Source organism: Cavia porcellus, unplaced genomic scaffold (assembly GCF_034190915.1).
Source record: "Cavia porcellus strain 051 isolate PalLab524CR breed Dunkin Hartley unplaced genomic scaffold, mCavPor4.1 scaffold_8, whole genome shotgun sequence".
Lineage (NCBI taxonomy): Eukaryota > Metazoa > Chordata > Mammalia > Rodentia > Caviidae > Cavia > Cavia porcellus.
The window spans coordinates 88,138,817-88,159,807 of record NW_026947491.1 but is presented as its reverse complement, the minus strand read 5'-3'; the positions used below and the strand labels follow the sequence as shown (position 1 = coordinate 88,159,807).

Sequence of the window (20,991 nt, the reverse complement as noted above, 5' to 3'; positions counted from 1 at the left end):
CTCATGATCCTTGGGCAATATAAAGAAAGCAGCAATGGCACTTTGGACTGAACTGTCCACTCTGGAACTCTTTTCCTGCAGAGCGGCATGCTGCACGCCCTAACTACACGCTAGACTCTTCAGATTTCTGCTCTTCAAAGAGGCATCCCTGACTGTTCTAAAATAAACCACTTCCCTTCACCATCATTCCTCATGTCCTTTGGCAATTTTTAAAAACTTTTCGAAATAAGTTTATTGGTGTATAACCAAGCTATAACAAGCTGTATATTCTTCAAGTATGCACTTTGATTTTTGAAAACTCCTACACCTGTGAAATCATCACCGCAATCAAGAAAATGAGCACATGTATCACCCCAAAAGTTTCTGCAAGTCTATTGTTAATCCCTCCCATGCTCTTCCTCCCATCCCCAGGTAGCCAGCAACCTGTTTTGTGTCATACAAAGGAGAATATACTCTTTAAAACTTTATGTAATGGAATCATGCCAAATGTACTCACTTAAAAATTGATTTGTGTGTTTTATTACTGAGTTTTAGGAGTTCTTAATGTATTCCAGATACAAGTTCTCATCTAGTGGTTTGATTCTTCATTCTCCTAACAATGCTTTTGAAAGACAATTCAAAAAAATTTTTTTCTTTTCATAGGTCTAGAAATTGATCTCAGATCCCTGAGAATTTTAAGCAAGTGTGCCATCACTGAGTTATACCCCAGCTACACAATTTTAAAATTTTGATGTTTAATTATCAAATTTCCTTCTATAGTTATGCTTCTGTTGCTCAATCTAAGTTTAAGATTTCTTTAATTGTTTTTCTAAATTTTCTTTTTGAAATTTTAACATTTTAGGTTTTAATGGATTACTTTTTTAAAATTTTATTTTATTTTAAAGAGATTAAGACAAAAGAGGGCAGAGCAAAGCAAATCAGAACAGAATAATGTAAGCAACACAGCACTTCATCACAAGACAACTGGATATTAACAGTAGCTATAATAATGTCTCTTTCTTTGAAATAGTTGAGCATACCTTCACATAAAATAATATCAAACATAACAAAATAGTATAAAATGATTCAAGAGAATGAAAGTATTACAGGGTGTTCAGAACCAAATAACAGAAAATGAACAATGGCTACTATATTATCTCACATTTCATTAAAAAATTGTTTATACTATCACACATATTAAAATCCAATAAGATACCATATTATTTCTTTTCTTGAAATATTTGAGTATAACTTCATATACTATACCATCAAACATATCAAGAAAGTGTGAAACCATTCAAGAGGATGAAAGTATTACACAGTATTTAGAACTAGCTAAGAGAAAATGAACAATGCTTTCTATATTATCTCTTTGCCTATAAAAAGTTTTGATTATACTATCACATATTATAAAATCCAATAAGATACAACATGATAAAACCAATGGAGTCAGATGATATTAAATCAGCACAAGCTATTATGATGTCTTGTTTTCTACAACATAGCTGCTCATACCATCACAGACAATAAAATCAAACAACCAGAATAAAATCATTCCAATTAATGAGTGAAAACATTATAAGGCTTCAAATCAATATAATGGGGAATCATGATTACCACATACTGTTATGTATTTATATCATTTCTTACATTAGGGAAACTATTCAGTGTTCATACATGTGAGTTTGATTTATTTCACTTATGAGTATGGTCTCAAGCTGTGCCAATTTATTTATAAATATCTCCATGTGATCCTTCTTTATAGCTGAGTAGTACTCCATTGTATAAAAATACCACAACTTTTTTATCCATTCCTCAGATGATGGACACTTATGCTGTTTCCAAGATCTGGCTATTACAAATTGTGCTTCCATAAACATGAGGGCACATATATCACTGTGGTATGATGTTTTCAGTTCTTCTGGGAATATGCCTAGAAGTGGAATAGCTGGAACAAATGGGGCTTCCAATCCCAGCTATATGTTTAATTTTATAAGAAACTGTTCACCCGTAGTCATTCTTTACATCATCCACAGTAATACTCCAATTGTTCCACCAAACATGTAGAAGGTTCTTTTTTCCTCACAGCCCCACCAGTGTCTGTTATTATCTGGTTTTTTGACGATTGCTATTCTTTCATGAGCAAGATAAAATCTGTTATTTTAATTTGAATTTTTACAACATGATAAAATCTGTGGATTACTTTTCACCTGTCAAAAATTAATTGACCATCTGAGTATCAGCCAGTTCATGAATCCTCTATTCTTTTGTCTTGATCCTTTGTCCATGTTGACATCAATACCCTAATTTTCTTGATGACCATAACTTTAAAAAAAGTATTAAATTTAGATAGATTAAATTATGAGTGTTTTCATTGCATATGACATTTACAGTTTCTAGTGAAAACAAAAAGTACTTGCTGGAATTTTGCTTAGGATTGCATTGAATCTATAGATCCATTTGGGAAGAACTGACATATTAATAATGTCTATTCCAATCCATAAACATAGTTTATGTTTCCAATTTATTTGAGTTCTATGTAATATCTCTCCTTGCTGTTTGGTAATTTTAATTGTAAAGTCTGTCACAATTTGAGCATATTTTTTCCTTACAATTTTGTAGTTTTGGATATTGTTGTATAGTATATTGGTTTTTATTTTAAGTTTTGATGGTACTTAGTGCAAACAAATACAATTTCTTTTGTCTGTTAACTTTATATCCTGCAATCTTGCCATTCTCACTCATCTGTTAATCCTAATTTTTATGTAAATTTCATAAGATTCTGTAATAGAAAATCATGTCATGAATGAATAGAAACATTTTTATTCCTCCTTGGCCTTTTGGCTAAGATCAAGTGTAGAAACATTTTTATCCAATTTAGATATATTTTTTACTTATCATGCATGAATTTGTGTACTGCTAGAACCTCTAGCAAATATTGGTCACATTGAATTACCTGGAATACATATATTGTTGTAGATTGTTTGCAAAATTTGGTTATAAATCTTCACAGCTGGGTCTAGTGGATATTGGTACATATAGCTTTATCCCTCATCCAATATCTTTGTCTGAATTTGGTGTTAATGATTTTGGCTCAGTAGAAAATTAGCAAATGGTCTCTTAAATTTGCTGAAAAAATTTGTGCATAGGCGACAATATTTCTTGCTTATATATTTCATAAAAGCCCTTGAGCCCTGGAGTTGTCTTTTTGGAAATATTTTAACTACAAATAAAAGACTTTTACAGGTAGAGAACTTTTCAGTTACAAACTTTCTCAAGAGTGAACTTGTTAATTTCATCTGAATTGTTGATTTACCAGTAGTCTAAAGTTAAAAATTTTACTGATCATCTCAAAGAACACCTTTTGATCTCACTGATTTCCTTCTATTGATTTTTTGTTTTTCATTCTTTTTCTTCTGTGATCTTTATTTCTGTGTGTCTGCTTACTTTTGGTCTAACTTGTTCTTTTTCTTATGTCTTAAGGGTGGATGCATAATTTATTGATAAGAAGTTCTCTTAATTTCTCATATAGGCATTTAGTGCTATAATTTGTCACTTTACCTATACCTCACATTTTTTGCTAAACTTTTTGTTATCATTCACTTCAAAATATTTTCTAAATGTATTTTAACATATTTCTGAAAATATTTTAACTAAACCAAAAACAGTAACAATGGAGATCTCAAGATAAAGATGGTTACAAGGATGTGAGTTAACCTGTGAAACTTTACAATAATTAAACCCAAATTGAAATGGATAAACTAAATATGTGTATGTGTGTGTGTGTGTGTGTGTGTGTAAAATAACATATATGATAAATTATTTATTAAGTAGATGGAAATACTATAATGAGTTCTGATAGTAAACTAGAACAAAATTTACTTAGTGATTACCAGCAAAATTAAGAATCAGCTAGAAACAATGACTCCTTGGCAAAATCTCATTGGCTATGCTACTGCCACTGTACAAAGCTAAAATGGATCAGAATAAGGCAAGTGAGGAAATAAAAAGCATTCTGATGTCACATGGGGTTGTAGGAAAGGAAGAATGAAGGGAGACAATATTTTGAATATCTAACTTCACTAGAACAGTAGGGATACAGAGTTGCTTACAGAGTATCTTGCATTGCTAACAGAAGTGTAAAATGGTGCAACCTCTCTGGAAAAAAATGATTGAATGATTAAACAAACTGCATATACTTCTATAATAAATGCTACTGAACAATAAGAAGAATAAGCTATTGGCATGCAGAATTATTTGTGTGGATTTCAGGGGAATTGCACTGAATAAGTCAATTCTTGGAGTATATTCCTTATATGACTCGATTCGTGTAACACTTTGGACATTATAGAGTCATAGAAATAAATAACAGATTAGTAGTTGCTAGGTGATATGGAATAGGAGAAGGAGGAGATGCCCATGGCTATAGAAAGCTGCCACGAAGGATTCTCGTTGTGGTCTGTCTGTATCTCAAATGTAGTGATGGTTTACATGTGATAAAAATTGCATCACACTAAACACATATATGAACAGGGGCATGTAAAACAGGTGGGATCCACGTAAGTCAGTGACTTTATCAGTGCCACTTACTTGGTTATAATATTGTACTCTAGTTGTACAAGATGTGTCACCAGGGAAGAATGGGTGATTTTTATACAGAATCAATCTCTCTCTCTGTCTCTCTCTCTCTCTCTCTCAACTGCATGTGAGTCTACAGTTATCTGAAAATAAAGGGTTGAGCCTAGAGATATAGGCAAAGAACTGACTAAACTGTGATACATCCACATTATGCAGTTATTTTTAACAGTTAAAGTATACAATTTGAGCTGGACTCTTAGGCTCCATGAATTGTCAGCTCAGAACTTTCTTTTGTGACAACTGACTCTCCCAATAGGCAAAGTCACTGAGCCACTGGACTATGCTGAGCTCTGGACAGTCACACTAGCCTCTAGTGTTCTCAGCTTTCCACCGTGGGCCCTCCACCTTGAGGCAGGCAGTGTACTGACCCCCTCAAACCAGGACAGACTCTCCACCTTATGAATGGGGGTTAGGAAGAGAGTCGCTGATGGGCGAAGGAAGCTCCTGACTTCTGAGCTGCAGTCGCCAGAAGTTCATCTCTGCAGTCACAGTGAGAGGAGGGTGGGAAGTTGGCCCACCTCTTGTGAGCCGCAGACTGGGATCTGAGCAGGGAAGGAGGCTTCATCCTTGAGGTGTGCCAGGGGTGGTAGCAAGCCTCAGGCTCTTTTTGTTCCACCAAGATTTAGTAGGTTTTCTGAATAAATACATCCTCATTCATTATGAGGCTTTAGGACAATTTGTAAAGACTCTGAATGATACTCTGCATTATTGTTTTGAGTTTTAGAGTTTTGGGGTGCTTTTGTTTTATTTTGGGCAGTTATGCTTCTGTGCTGGAATTGGCTCTGTGGATCTCCTTACACTGCCATCCTGGAGAGGAGCTCTTGAATTATGTTTTTACAAGACTGTACCAAAGACAATTCCTGGTTTTGTCTCATTCTTTAAGCTTCAGTTTCCTTACCATAAAAGAGAATAATAATCTGTACCACAATATTCAGGACATCAGAGCCCTGGATAACTGTCAGTCTCTTCTTCTTCTCCTCTTCCTCCTCTTCTTCTTCTTCCTCCTCCTCTTCTGCCTCCTCCTTCTCCTCCTTCACCTTTTTCTACTCCTCCTCCTCCTCCTCCTCCTCCTTCTCCTCCTTCACCTTCTTCTCCTCCTCCTCCTCCTCTTCCTCCTCCTCCTCCTCCTCCTCCTCCTCCTCCTCCTCCTCCTCCTCCTCCTTCTTCTTCTTCTTCTTCTTCTTCTTCTTCTTCACCTTCTTCTCCTCCTCCTCCTCCTCTTGCTTTTGGGCTTAAAGTTGTAATTGAATGAAGGTGCCTGCCCAATAATGGGTTGTTATCTTTTAAGAATTTTAAGACTCCAAGACAATGTTATATGTGAAGAATACATTTAAACACTACCAAAGAGTGATCTTTGCACCTGACTCAGAGTTAAGTTCGGCTCATGAGACAACACTTTATAAAAAAATCACTAACCAGGAACCTGACTCAGGTTGGTTGGTTGGTTGGTTTGGTTTTTCCTCTTCCTTGACTACTTCCCACTACCTCATCCTCTCCCAACTCCTTTCATCTATGTTACAGTCTTTTGCCAACATATGAAATAAGAACTGAAGGCTTAAAATAGTTAAAAGAATGAAAATCGCAAAGGCTGTAGAAAGATTTCAAAGTACTTCATAACCAGTAATCTCCCTAAGCTATGCTTTATTACAGTAGTCTGAACTTTGAAATATTGCCCCTTCCAATTTATTAAGACGTCAAACTATCAGGGAAGCCGTTTCTAATGTCATTCAGTCACTCATTTGACAAAGATGAGTCATGGCTTGCTCTGTTAGGCATTTGGTCCTGGTTTACATTTTAAAAGATGAGACAGAATTTAAGGAGCTCACCACTTAGTTTATGCCTTGCTGAGCCAAAATGTTGTCATATTTACTCGGGTTTTTTATTGCTTATTTACCTATTCATGCCTTAAAATGATCAGGAGGGACACTGTGGATGTGACTCAAAGAAAAGCTGTAATTGAGACGTACCTTTAGCTTCTTGCGTAACAGCTAGCCAGGGACGAATAGCATCTTGTTTTCAGCGTCTCACGCAGGTAATGTTGAGCACCTAGAACATACTAAAAGTGATTCATTCACTTTTACAAATTCTTTGCTTTTCTAAAAAGATCTAGAACAAGGCTGGGAGTACGGCTCAGTTGTAGAATCTAGTATTCAAGCAGGCCAAGGTCTGACCTCCACCATATCAAAATAAAAAATGTATAACCAATCAGGAATAAATTCTAATTAGGTACAATGCAATTCACCCATGGATACTTACTCAAAATAAGAAGGCAGGTGATCACCAAAAATCTAGACCCCAAAATTCTATGTAAAAACCAAAGATATATCTTCCCTTTTTTTCTTGAAGAATTCAGAGACTTCTGGGGGATTAAAAAATTGAATCTGAAAATAAGAGACCATCTGTAATTTGGATTATGAAATTACAGTATGTTGTTTAGCAAGTGCAAACTGAAGCCTTAATATGTGCAATGTTAACACGGCATATTCCTTGCTTTCAAGAAATGAGTTGTACACAAGTAATTATCAGGTATGGTAGAAAATATTTGTTACAGAAAAATGTCTAAAGTGTCATTTAAGAGAAAAAAATAAGAGATGTCTTCCTGTTGGGAAGGACATTAGAAAGGTTTCATGAAGAGGTTTTAAGACCAGGAGTATCCTCCCTGCTGCAGAGCTGTGGAAGGGACACCTTCAAAGGTGGGACAAGGGAAGGTGTCAAGGGCAACGGGGACTCATCGTGAAGCAACCCAGAAGTCACCAAAGGAACTGGGAGTCTATTATGACAGTTAAAAAAATTAACCACAGAAGGATATTTGAAGCAGGGAATACTCATCAAAATTATGTGTTGGAAATTGTCTGATACCCATGTGTATGTATTCAAGTTTTTTAAAAATATGAAAGGGAGAAAGACCAGTACAGAAGTCATTGCTGCAGTAGGACCAGTTTCAACTTATTTAGAAAAATAAAGAATTCAGAGACTTGAGGGCAAAGTTAAAACCTACAAAAGAGAGCAAAATCAAAGTAGATGGAGGTTCCACAAACATAAACTAGGACATAGAGTGGAAAGCATGGGTGGCGGGCACTGGGACGAGGACGGCTGAAACTCGGGGCTGATGTTAGGCGTGAAGGAGAGGTACAAGGTGGTGTGAGGGTTACTGTCTGTGCGGATGAGATGGACGATGCCCTTAAGAAGAGAAAGAGAATGGAAAGATGAGAGTTAGGAGAAGAAGAAATGTGATACTCCATCTATTCAATAAGTATTTCTTGAGCACTTACTATATGCCAGGTGCTGTTTGGGGTGTGTGGGGAGGTGAGAGGTTATCTTTAATTTTTAAACCTCTTTATGCGAAAGAGGCACCATTCTTAATCTGCATGACTCAAAGGCAAAGCTGGAGCTAGATAGCGGGAGTAAGGTAGGAAGTGAAGTATTTTTCTAATAAATAGAGGCTATCTGATGAGCGGTTAGGACTCCATCACAGGCAGGATCCAAGCAGAAGTTGAATGATGTTCGTCATTGTTACAAGGGATTCCTCCCTTTGGAGAGAGGTTTGATTCACCTTTCTGCCTGCTCTCTCCCAGTTTTCAGAACCTATTCTGATGATGATGTAGTCCTGTGGGTTCTATTATTAATCTCTGGTTTCTTCTAATTATTAAATAAATTAGTATATCTTCCATTCAGTAAAACACAGACATTTGCATCTGTTATTCTTGAATTATTTTTGGAGAATGGGGCTCCCTTTCTGTATTACAAAAAAAAGTCTTCTCAGTTAATGTTACCTTTATAGCTATTTTAAAATGGTAACCCTGGTAGATAGGCTTATAAATATCAGGCAGGGAAAGGATTTCTCATGTCTAATAATATTTGTGTTTGGAAGAAGCCCTTGCAAATGAGGAACAAATTATCTTGACTTCAAGATTATGATGCAGTTTCTGTATGTTGCAGTAATTCAAAAAGGAAAGAAAAATATCTCAGAGAGGTTCGTTTTGAGACAGCGTGGTAAAGCGAAAGAGTAATTATTCTCTAAACACTGTAAAGCTTTAGATCCCCAAACCTTATCTGTGCCGCATTTTAAAAAGAAGCAGAAAGGAATAGAAAAAAAAAGAAAGGGAAGAGGGGACCGGTAGTGAGCTATAAGCTACAGTTTCAGCTTTGCATTTCCTGGTGTCTTTTGAAAGGTAAAATTCCACAACAAATAGCCCGGTAACGTATAACCAGTATGAAGATTCAATTCATATTTAAGCACTTTGGTTTGCTTTTGAGTCTTGCTATTTTCTGCATTTGTTTTGACTGCTCTCATCATTCAAGATTGACGCTTGGATGGGTGTGTAGGAGGAAGCAGCAGCAGCAGGCTTACAGCTTGCAGACAAAAAAAATCTGCCTTATCTGATGGCTATTATTGAAAATGCGAGGTGTAGCCTGGGCTGGGTAATGAAGGGGAGCGAGCGAGGGGGAGCAAGGAGCATGGAGCTGCATACTGATGAGTGTAGGAGTACTTGATAAAAAGAATTCTGGCTGCTGGCCGTGCATCGCTCATTGTGGAGTACTCCAACAATCACACAGAACGCGGACCAGCCTAAGCTGACAGCTTGATATGCCTTCTTCTGCTGCCTGGTTTTGGGGGCTGTATGACGTACTGGTCGGTAGTAAAGATTAATATGTAAGAAATGTGGAGCTAGGATCAAGTCAGACTCCACAGCCTGCCTGGCAAACTATGTTTTACTTCTGACTTTGCTCTCTCGCTGAGAACATTAATCTGTCAAGCTGGCGGGCTCCTTTGATAGCAACTTTCCCAGGAGCATGATGTGGCAATGCCACCTCTCAGCCCAGGACTACCGCTATTACCCAGTGGACGGCTACTCCCTGCTTAAACGCTTCCCTCTTCATCCTCTTACAGGACCCAGATGCCCTGTGCAAACAGTAGGACAATGGTTGGAAAGTATTGGGCTACCTCAGTACGAGAACCACCTGATGGCTAATGGATTTGACAATGTGCAGTTCATGGTAAGATGCTCTCTGTGTCCACGGAGCTGCCTTTTGTCTGTCTTTGCTTCCTATGTGTCTTACATGGCTCAGAGGCAGCCTGGTTCGCACCGAAACCGATCAGTTTTTATGTGTGTAACTGCATCAGAAAATTGGATGCCCGCAGCACTGAACTTGCTGTGTCCATATAGACACTTGCTGAAAAATGAGATCTGAATGCGTCCATATACATGTGTGTTCTGTGAATGAAGCAGGAGAGTACTATTTATAGGCAGTGAAAGAAGAGTAACATTTCTATTCTCCCTGTCATTCTTCGCATGTGTTTTTATAAATCTGCAATCTTAGAATACCAGTTAGATTGTATCACTCTTCAGCTAATGCTTGATTCCTAAAACATATCATTTCACTTGAGCGTCAACATTTAGTGATTAATTAGACAATTTGTTATGCTGGTGCTGTGAAGATCATTTTTCTCCGATAATTGTTCAATAAGCAGTTTAAATCATGCGAACGACCTTCAGTTCATTAGCAAAGTGTTTCAGACGGTCAATTACGGAGAGCATTCACTTACTTACACATGCTGATTGAAGAGCAAGGAAGTATTTATTGTTTGTTTCTTTAGGTGGAAGACAAACATTTCGGTCAATTAGCCGGCAGTATTTAGGAAGAGGGGTTGATGTACTAAGTGTATTCATGTAGTTCTGAATCCTAGTCTACATGCAGTCTAAACCTGGCGTGTGCAAACTTCCCACTGGGGTGCATGTGGGTGAGGAAAGAGGAAGGGGGGCGTGCAGAAGACAATCTAGCTTTCTCATCCTTTCCATGCCTCCCCCAGCGCTCATCAGCGTCCCTTGTAGGTTACGTCACAGCCCTGTTACTTTTCCTAGGTCCCAACACTTATCCCTAACCCCTAAATTGACAGAGACCTACATAACATAGGCATGTAGCAGACAGACTGTTGGTAGGAAAAATTAATAGCTGTTCCTAAATAACATGCAGGGGCTGACACCTGCAGCTTGCAAATACCAGACTGATCAGAACAAAACTTAGGGCTGGTCAGATCTTTTTATTGCCACTTGAAACGATTTTTTTTCTAGCCTTGACTTGACTATTAAAAATTTGAAGATTATTTAAATCCTAAACTTCTGCTTCTTCTCCAAAAATGTATATGCTTACAAGATTTTTTAAAAAGTCATAAATGCAGTGAGGCATGTGAATTTGAAATAATAGTGCATTCATAACCCTTTATGAGCATTTTTTTAAAATAATGAGATACGCTGTTGTTATTTTTCTGTGTTTATCAAGTACAGTCACAGGGTAGAGATAGATGAGATGTTGTGGCTATCAAAGTAGGAAACAGGAAAGAAGTGAAAGTTCTCAGATTTCTGTGAAAGTCTTAGAATGTAAAGAGTAGATTCAAGGCAGGTTTAGGACACTAAACAGATGACATTAAGAATTAGAGGAACTAAGTCATCTCGTCATTATGTGTGTTTATTATACATTTCAGCATCTTTATTTTTTCTCCTTATCTCTACATTTTATGAAAATTAAGCAAGTCATAAAATGATGTCATCAATTAGTGCTTTACATGCTATTAAACCCCATTTATTTGCTACCAGTGTCAACAGAAATTAATCTCTCTCTTTGTAAAATTATTTATTGATTTCTATAATCTAGTTTCTCATAAACTTATAAACTTTAAAGTATACTAATATGATTGGCCCACTTTAAGAAACATGCTTCATTAATGTGATAAAATATCTGTTAGGACTGCTTAGTTTCCACTTGATATCACATTCTAGCTTTTGTTTTTCTTGAAGCACATTCTGACCTGCATTTATTCATCCTGTTGCCTAAGCAACGAGCACCACAGTCCTATTAACTATGATGTGGTGCTGGTCCGATTAGCTCTTTAGAACAAGATAGTAGACATCAAGAGGATATAATTAATGTTTGAAGCGTCATGGTGCATCTATACATAGATATGCTTTATTTAGGAAATTCTTGGGAGCTAATTTTTCATCAATCGTTATTTCATTAGTGAATTTGAGTTTGAAGGGTCTATATAAGTAACTTTCAAAGTAAAATACTTTTGAAAGCATTAGAAAATGTTTTATTAGATCAGTTCTATGTGTGCTCACACATAAACACAATATACAGATGTTTTATCTCTGGCTATGATGAACTTTATATAAATTACTTATATCAGTTCCTAAACATCATTAAAAATGAACTCTCCTCTACGCACTCACTTACTTTTAAACATCTAATTATTGCTATTCCTTAAGGTTCTTAACACTTAACCTTGATTTTATAGACGTGCAAAATAATTTTTCATTTCTTTGACTCAAAATTCTGAACATTTGCTTTCTGCATTTCATTCTTGTTTGAAGAATAGTTGTACACACAGATTAGACCCTTTTGAATCCTTAAAAATATCCAACAAATGGAAATTGGTATGAAAATAGCTATAAAAGTAGCTCAGGTCACCTAAGACTTTGAGAAAGTCAGGTCTGTATTGAAATCATAGCCATTACAAAACAGAATCTTGTGTCTTAAATCTTCCCAGGGCCTCACCCCGCCTGACCCTCCCCTCTAAAGTCATAGGTCATCACCCCTCCTGCTGAGGCACATCTCCTTCTGCTTGCCAGCCCGGGGAGTCCTCTACATACATCTCACTGCTTTTCCCCAAGTTGGAGCGTATACAGTACAGCTAAGTTTCCACAGTACTCTGTTTTCCCAGCAGAGATTTTAGGTATGAAGTGATCATTATACTGAAAGTACATTCTTAACTATTTCCTTGCTATCTTGGTTTCTTCCACCATTTTTTTAAAGTCTAATGACTGCTTCCTAAATTTTAAGCCTCAAGCTATCTATTCCTGTCTCTATATTGCTCCTTCGTCTCTCTCTCTCCCCTCCTTCCATACTGTTCCCTCCCGCACCTTTAATTTTTAAAAGACTAAGGCAATTTTTGCCTTATTTACATAGCTTTCCTTAAGGACTCCTGTCCACAGCAGCCTGCACTCATGTGCATTTCTCATGCCTCTACTCTTCCTCTGGAATTAGGAGTTAAGTCTTCACCTATGCTTATCTTACCTCCTCAACTAAACTGGAAGCTCCTCAAGTCCCAATTCTGAGTATTCAATTGCCTTGCCTTTTTTATAACCCCTAGCATGTGCTGTGTGCATAGAATTCAGTCTAGAAAGCCAAATACATAGATTGCTGTAGGTGGACCTGCAGTCTCCTTTTTAAGTGAAATTCTGGTTTTGCCAGGGGGGCGAACCTGCAATGCTAGTAACCTTCACACTTTCATGCAACATAAAATTTGCTATGTGCCAGATACAGCGTCAAGTACTAGGGATGTAACAGTGAACAAGAAATGATCCTTAACCTCGAAAAAGATGTAGTATTGCTCTCAGACCTTACATTTCATTTGCTACATGTCACACATGTTCCTTCATGTGCATGCACAAGTAGCGTACGTGCACTCACCCACTATATCACAGAGCTCTTGTCCCTTGTCTTTTCATATAATCATCATTTACCGTATGTGCTTACTAGCAAGAATTTCTGTAGCATTAAATTACAGTAGGTAATAGAAGATGTAAAACCTGTCACAGCACAAACTGAAGGAAAATAAATGTACTGGTAACATCCACCCTTAGCAGAATTATAGCAGATTTGTAGTCTCTAGACATACTAAGAAGTTTATACTGGGCTGGCAATTGCCTAGTGTGCACAAAGCCCTGAGATTAATCTGCAGCACTGATATCTATATCTGTATCTGTATATCAGTTAAGTAAAGATATATATATATATATATATATATATATATATATATATATCCTTCCTTGTATTACTTTGAGGAGGACTGACTCATAGCTCCACCATGATAACTAGCCAATAGTTATATTTGTAAATGCTAACAAAAAAAAGGGGGTAGAATGGAATTATATCAACTCATTTTATTAGCATCTCCTGTTGGCATTAGATGATTGGACTGTTACTAAAATGTTGGAAATGTAGCCTATACAAAGTAAGATATAAAAATATACTGACAGCTCTACATGAGTTGTTATTTTTGTACACTTGGTTGGAAAGCATTCATAAAGGCCTTGCTGGAGGTCAAAGTGAATAGTGCCTGTTAGACACTGAAATGGAGCACAGAGCTCTTACATGTCATCCATTTGAACACAAGATTCAAGCAAGATTGAACTTACAAGTACATGTTTAATTGAAACTCCCTCCTCCACTTCAGCCATGCATTTTATGGGCTAATGGACTTGATCACTTTTCCACTTTGTTTATATATAAGAACATAATTTAAGCTGGTCTGATAAAATTATCATTTAGCTCTCTTAGTAGCACATCATGATCAAAGTAAGAACTTAAACGTGTAAAGTAGAAAAATAAATGTCTCTAAAGGGTAAATATTGTTATCATACCATTTAAGAAAATTTTATGAGATTACTGAGATTCAAAGGTTTAAAGAAAAACACCTGTCCCAGTCCCTGCAGCGCCCTGTTTCTGAAGAGGGCTCAGTTTTGAGTGGAGCAGGTGCCCTTCTGTCTCACATGCAGCCGTGCCTCTCCAAATCTGTTTAGGACAGTAGTCACAAACGTACTTTTGGAAAAAAAAAAAATACACGTAAATTTTTTCAACTGCTGACATATAAAATCTGTTGGTATCTAAAAGTCAGTGCCAAAAGAGAGTGACTCCTTATCTGGACAACAGCTTAATTGCAAAAGTAATAGCAACAACAGCCTGGCGGTGGTGGGAGAGAGAGCCAGAGTGACTGCCCATTTGCACAGCCTGCTCTTCTATGATTTGGTTTACTCATCTGTAAAATCAATCTATTGAGGGATCTAGAAGAAATATTCTTTGGGTGGTTCTTAATATTTTGAGCTCCTATAAGATGCAGGGTACAGCACTGATGCTGGCAGACCTATTAATTGCCCTCGTGTATCCCGTTAGCCTTGGGAGAGCACTGATTGCTCATGCAGCAGAGAGTTGGAAATGAGGGCATGTGTAGAAATGACCATGTGGGGAAAAAGGCTTGTAGGGAAAATGTTAGCTACAATTCTTATCTAGAAAAGAGCTTTTTCCTTTCTCTGGAAGTTCTCTGGTTAAATTTTTAAGCACAGAAATTCAGTGCCCCATTTTCTAATACTGCAGGAATGTAACTCCCATTACTAATACTCACATGAATGGACCTTTAATTTAGTCATGCAGCATATTTGCATAATTTGATCCTTAGAATTGCTGCAAGTGACCAGATATTTAGAATGAGGAATTTACCTTATGAGTCAGAAAAGTAACTAAAACTGCTGAACTGCTGACTAACTTTAAGAAAATCAGCCAGCGGCACATTCCTTTTCTTCTTTAAAAGGAGACATGTCTCCAGCGAGTGTGCAGTGTGGTGACCTCCATTTTCTCACCTCCAGTCACCCCTTGAACCTCTGAGTAATTCAACCTGTCTGCAGCCCTCCTGCCAACAGTGTGCTGTTCTAAGAGAGCCGTAGTCTCCTTCTCGACAAATCTGTACCCACTTTCTCTCACACTCACTTCTCTTTGCCTCTTTACAGGATCTGATCTTCCTCTCTCCCCTCCTTGGTGTTATTCACTTCCTGTTTGGGTTCAATGGCAATTTCCCTGCCTTCTCAGTCACCTCTGTTCTCCTAATCCTCTTCATGCCCCTAAATACGACTGGCACTGTATGTCTCCATCCCCAGGGATGGTTCCCTGGGATTCGGGTTTATCCTCTTTATTTCTCTTTCTACCTGATTTCCAGTGCTGTACAACTACTCAGTCCTCATTTTCATATAAGAATATTCATGCAGTGCACTAGCACAGATCTGGTATAGAGTGCTCAACAAATGTTAACTGTTACTGCAGTCGAGTGCTTGAGCACTATCCTGCTTAAAATACTCCATAGGTTCTCAGTCACCTACAGGAGATAGTAAGATGTTTCCAAATTCTCTGTTCAGAATCCCTTATGACCTGATCCCACCTAATCCCCTAACCCTACCTCTTACCACTTCCTCGGTGCAGAGGGGAACTGCGTGCTTTTCTTCCAGCGCCTGGCTCTTGCACATGTGACTCTCTGCCGAGAATCTTTCTTCTCCCTTAACTCTTTAGTTCGTAGTTTTGTTGTAACTTCTTTTTCTTTATTAGTCCATGTCTGCAGTATGTAATATTGCTTTCATTGTGGGCAGTTGGTACAAGCATATAACCCATCTTAATTTGTTTCATTTTCTCTTGGTTGTAATTTCTCAGTTCTCTCCTGACTGCCCTAATATGGGTTAAGAACCCTTCTTCTAGAGTACCCTGACTTAAAACTATTTTACTAAATTACATCATCCATATATTTGTCTGTCTACCCCACCACTTCTGCATGCACAAACACTAGAATGAGGTTTAGCAAACTTTCTCCATAAAAGACAACGTACTAAATGATTTAGACTTTGCAGCCACACTGTCTTTTTCTGCAGCTCTGCTGTTGTTGCATGTAAAAAGTCATAGACAATGTCAGTGTGGTTGTGTTTCTAGTAAAACTTTATAAAAACAGGCAGCTAAGATCAGTGAGCTCTAGTTTGCTGCCTTCTCTGAATTCTGAGCTCCCCAAGAGTTAGAAATGCACTTTCGTTACCTCCCTCTGGGCCCAGCACATGGTGTACACATGTAGACACAAGCCGTGTCCAGTCAGTGGAGGAAGAAGGAAACAAATGGGGTAGGAAGGCGGGAAGGAGGAGGGGAGTGGGCAGTCAGGCAGGTGACCTCACACGGGTGCCTGAAGGCTGATAGCCCAGCCAGTAACAGGACAGTTAGAGCAAGAGCCAGCCTTCAAGAGTCTGATAAGAGCCAGCAAGAGTGTTTTTCTCTAACTAAGCCGACCAAAGAATATTTTTGGAAAGGGAATTGCACAGGCATGGGAACTAGAAAAACACAGCTGCAGAGGAAGTCTGTTAGTCCCTCTGTGTAGAATCCCTTTTTCTTCCTCCTCACCTAATTGTGCATCATTGTTCATGAATCAGCTTAAGTATCACTTTCTCTAGGAAATACTCCCTAATACTATCCTGTCATTTGGTTGACATACGGCCCCTTCTCAGTGTACCCATGGCACCCTGTTTTTAGCCCACTGCTAGTCCTTATTATATTGCATGGAAATTATTTTGTCTCTTCAGATATCTGCTTTTACCCTAGAAAGGAAGATTCTTGATGGTAGAAACTGGGTTGTTTATCTTTGCATTTGTAAAATCTACCACAGTGCCTGGAATATAGTAGTTTCTCAATAAATACCGATTGAATGGGGTTTGAAAGTTCTGTATAGTTTTAGGTAAATTGTTTCATATAATTCTCACCATCAATCTGTCATTAAATATTAGTATCTCCATATTTATAAATAAAGAGAATGAGATTCAACAGTTTCATAAAACCCCAGCAAAGACAGGATGGTAGAACGAAACTTCTTGGGCCAAAACATCCCTGCTCAATTCAGTAAAATCATACAATTTCATCATTTCTCCCTTAATTTATGCAACAAATATTTCCCAAGAGCCACTTCCATATTGCAGACACTAGAGAAGGCACTGGCTCCAGTATGAAGTTTGTTATACTTCTCAGGTCCTTTGAAGGACTTCTTTATCTTAATGCTTCTCAGCTTTGCTCATCCTCCCCTCTGCTTCTCAAGGAGACCTGTCCCTACTGTAACCAAGATGGGACTCTCTTGTCCAACAGCTACACACTTCCCTTTTGCTTGTGGTCATCCCTAGTTCTGGAAATGATGTCCGAGATCAAGGTTGGCTCCTCTGATGACCATGAGGAAAGGATCTCTTCTGAGCCTGCCTTCTTGCAGATGGCCATCTTCTTCACGTGTTTTTACATTATTTTCCCTCTGTGCATATCCATATCGAAATTTATTCTTCTTATAGCGCAGTCACGTTGGATAGGGGCCCATCCTAATGACTTCATTTTTACTTGCTTCTCTCTGGGAAGTCCCTACTTCCCAATCAGATCATGTCCCAAAGTATTCTTTCTCTTTTGCCTCATGCAGATATTTAGGTTAGGTCCGCAAAATATAAACTTAGGGGTGACACAGTTCAACTCCTAAAGCTCCTCAATAAACATGTACGTATATATCCTTTATTAGCCATTCCATTGCTGAGCATATTTCATGATAGTCACAAGGTAAATACTTGCCTAATTAAATGAAATCTGTAATCTTGGTGTTTACTTGAGATTTTAAATGTCTAAAGACTCTGTTATTCTTCCATTGATGATAAATGCAAGCTTTTGATAACTTACAAGTTTTTCATAAGGAAGTAACCATATACAGAATCATATTGCTAATTAATATAACACCAGCAAAGCTGGAACTGAGAACTTTTACACCTGTAGCCCTGTGTTTTATTTTACAGTTTCTGCTTGCTACCAAATAATTAATATTTACAAAAAACATTCTTTGGCTTGACAGCTTTATAGTCAATGACCATCTGAAATAAGAGCCCCAAGGAAATAGATGATTAGCAAGTAATACTTTATAGAAAAATATAATCAATTTCATATAGTAACTCTTACATATTTTTACAAACATTATCATTACTTCTCCCACAAATGTTATGAAATATATTATTCCTAATTTTTTACAAATGACTAACTTTAGTGATAGAGATTCTACATGTCTGGCCCAAAGCACTCAAGAGTCAAGTCCAGGTCAATCTGAATCCAAAGGAAAAAATGTCAAAGAGTTACTTGCAGAATATCTGGATGAGTTGAGAAAGGTATGGGTCTCCACAAACCAAAGCAACAGCGTAAGTTTCCTTGTTCTTCGGGAAATGAGGATTCAGAAAGGTACCAAGAGCAGAGATGAGAAGGAAACATCTGTCTCTTTCAGAGATCAGATAGTCTAGCCTGAGGAATGTTCTAACCCTACACAGCATCATAAAAATACTGATGATCTTCCAGGTCATTTGTGCTCTGACTGTGGGACATTCTGAGTGAAGTCCTTCGATGCATACAGAAGGCAGTGCACTTAGCAGTAGCAGTGTTCAGGGAAGACATGATTTGTGCTTCAATAATAACCCTTTAAAGGTACAATGAGTTATCACAATAAATGGCTATAAACACTTATCCATAAAAGCACTCAGGCTAGACAAATGTGGTAACAATAGCATACACAGTTCTTAACCGGCCTGCTCCTGCCTTCATGTCAGACTACCTAACTAGTCTGTGAGTACCATGTTCTTCACTCTCTGGAAACTGTCCACTTTTGAGTTGCTTGTGATCTACAACAGCATTGAGAAATGAGAGCCCTACAACTCTCCCTATGAGTGGAAGAGTCCACATACAAGAAAGGGAGAAAATTAAAATGAATGTTTTGCATAGGTGTCTGGTTAGAATAGAACTGTGAACATCAGAACATTGATTTCTGCTTCTTAAATGCACAAAATCTCAGGTTGTAAGTACTTTAACTTTCTCTCAGACCAAGCAAAATGATTAGGAGTCATACAAATAGCTTTGGGGGAATGTCTTGCATTTGTCAGCCAGTATCCGTGTAGATGGTGGTAGGAAGAATTAATTTGTTCTTTTAGAGTTTGAAGATCTTGGAATTCAAGGCCAAGAAACTAAAGTATGTCAAGTTTATTTGACAGCAGTTCTATTACACATCCTTTTATCAGAAAGGAGTAATGCTGTAAAGAGAGAGCTGAACACTTAATATTCATCAGGCCTACACAATGAGATAGCATGTCCAGTTATCTGCTACCCTAGAACAAATTAATAGTAACATTCAGGCTGGCAAACATCAACTCCAGAAATCCCTCACTCTTTCAAGAGGAAATAGCAAAAGATTATTCTCATCAATTGAATCATTTAAGAACTGCTGAGAATAACAAGATTATTTTGGGGGAAAATGGGATGATGGGTTTGTTGTTTAGTTAAAAAACGCAACCCAATGACTTCCTGTAAGTAATTTTGATATAAAGGAAAGAAAAAAACCAAATTAAATTTTTACTGTGCTTTACAGTTTTAAAAACTCTTACATATACATTATCTCAATCTGGAAGACAGAATAAATAGATTCTATGTTTAGTTCTTGCATATATGGTTTGAAATTTGGTAAGCCTTCTCTGCAACCTCCAAGTTAGTTAGGATATAGCATCTTTTTTTTTTTTCCAAAACCCTCTTTCTGTTCTCTTTCTGCTCTAGACTCTACCTACTCACTTGTCTTCCTTAATAACTTGACTTCTTAAAAGTGTCTGCATTTGTGGGCTTGCCCTTCAGTTTCACAGTCAGACCTGGACCCTCAGACCACACATTCACCTTAAGTGACATCTCTGATATGTTAGCACCTATATGTTCTTCTGATCCTTCATACTCTGTTCCATGGGAAAGTGACCAGTTGTGCAGATTGCTCATGAGAAGTCAAGTAACATGAGACTAGAAAAATAACTACTAGTTTTGGCAAACTAGAAGCCACTTAAGAGTGCAATAAGAACTCCTTCTGTAAAATCAGAGCCACAAAAGACATATTGCATAGGACAGGACTTTAAAAAGTCCTCTTAGGAAGAATTTACTACTAGAATGGAGTAGCATTAATGGAACCATGTTGAGGGCTCATTTGAGATTTTTAACCACTTGATTTAATATGGAAAAGAAAGTCATGCTAGAAAAGAGTTGGAAGGACCATGACACTGTAAGGCACAGAACTGCTTTTGCTGTCTGACTTCCTGGCCTGCTTGTGTGAGCTTTTAAGTTAGTCACTTAACCTTTGTGAACATCAATTTCCCAACATAAGCTGGAGATGGTACCTAATTCACAAGGTGGTGTTAGGGATTACATTAAGGCTTGCCCTGTGCTTTCAGTAAGCAATGAATCACACATGTGACAAGAGTGCTTTCAGTTTAGCTGCAAATCACTTTAGAATTACTGGTTAACCAGTGCAGGAGCCCAGTTGGTGCACAGAAAGTGCCATAAGGCTTCATCGTTCTTGCTCTCATAATACATATGGTGCAAGAATAAAGCTTACATGAATTATTCTAAAATATCCCAAATTCCAAAATATCCCAAGCCCTCCTATCCCAGTGACCTTTCAAATAATTCTGAAGGGCGCTGGAAAGTTATGTCACTGTAATTCCCCCTTGCTCACTGCAGACCTTGAGTATTTTACTGGCCACATACCCAAAGAAATGAACCTTGCAGGCTCAGCGGCCCTGCAGTGTGTGTGCTATTGGTAGAACACCGTGGGACTTCTGCAGAACTAGACTGTGTTCTTTCCAAGGGAACGTACCCAGGGACACTCAGTCATTTTACAGTGTTCCCCCAACTATACTTACTCACATTATGATAATTGTATGAGGATATGTGAATACTCAAGAGTCTAGTTTCATCCTCAAGGAT

At 37.8% G+C, this 20,991-nt stretch overlaps 1 protein-coding gene across 23 annotated transcripts in view; it reads left to right on the top strand.

Annotated features, from left to right (window-relative positions):
• Positions 1 to 20,991, top strand: part of Anks1b (ankyrin repeat and sterile alpha motif domain containing 1B) — a 1,068,230-nt gene that overhangs the window by 690,049 nt on the left and 357,190 nt on the right. For 22 of the 23 annotated variants that reach the window (XM_063255413.1, XM_063255397.1, XM_063255399.1 and 19 more), the window contains one exon: positions 9,509 to 9,615. In XM_063255413.1, coding sequence (XP_063111483.1) covers positions 9,509 to 9,615 — 107 coding nt within the window. Of the gene's footprint in view, positions 1 to 9,012; positions 9,616 to 20,991 lie in introns of those variants that run through there. The other variant, XM_063255400.1, reaches the window with a different exon arrangement.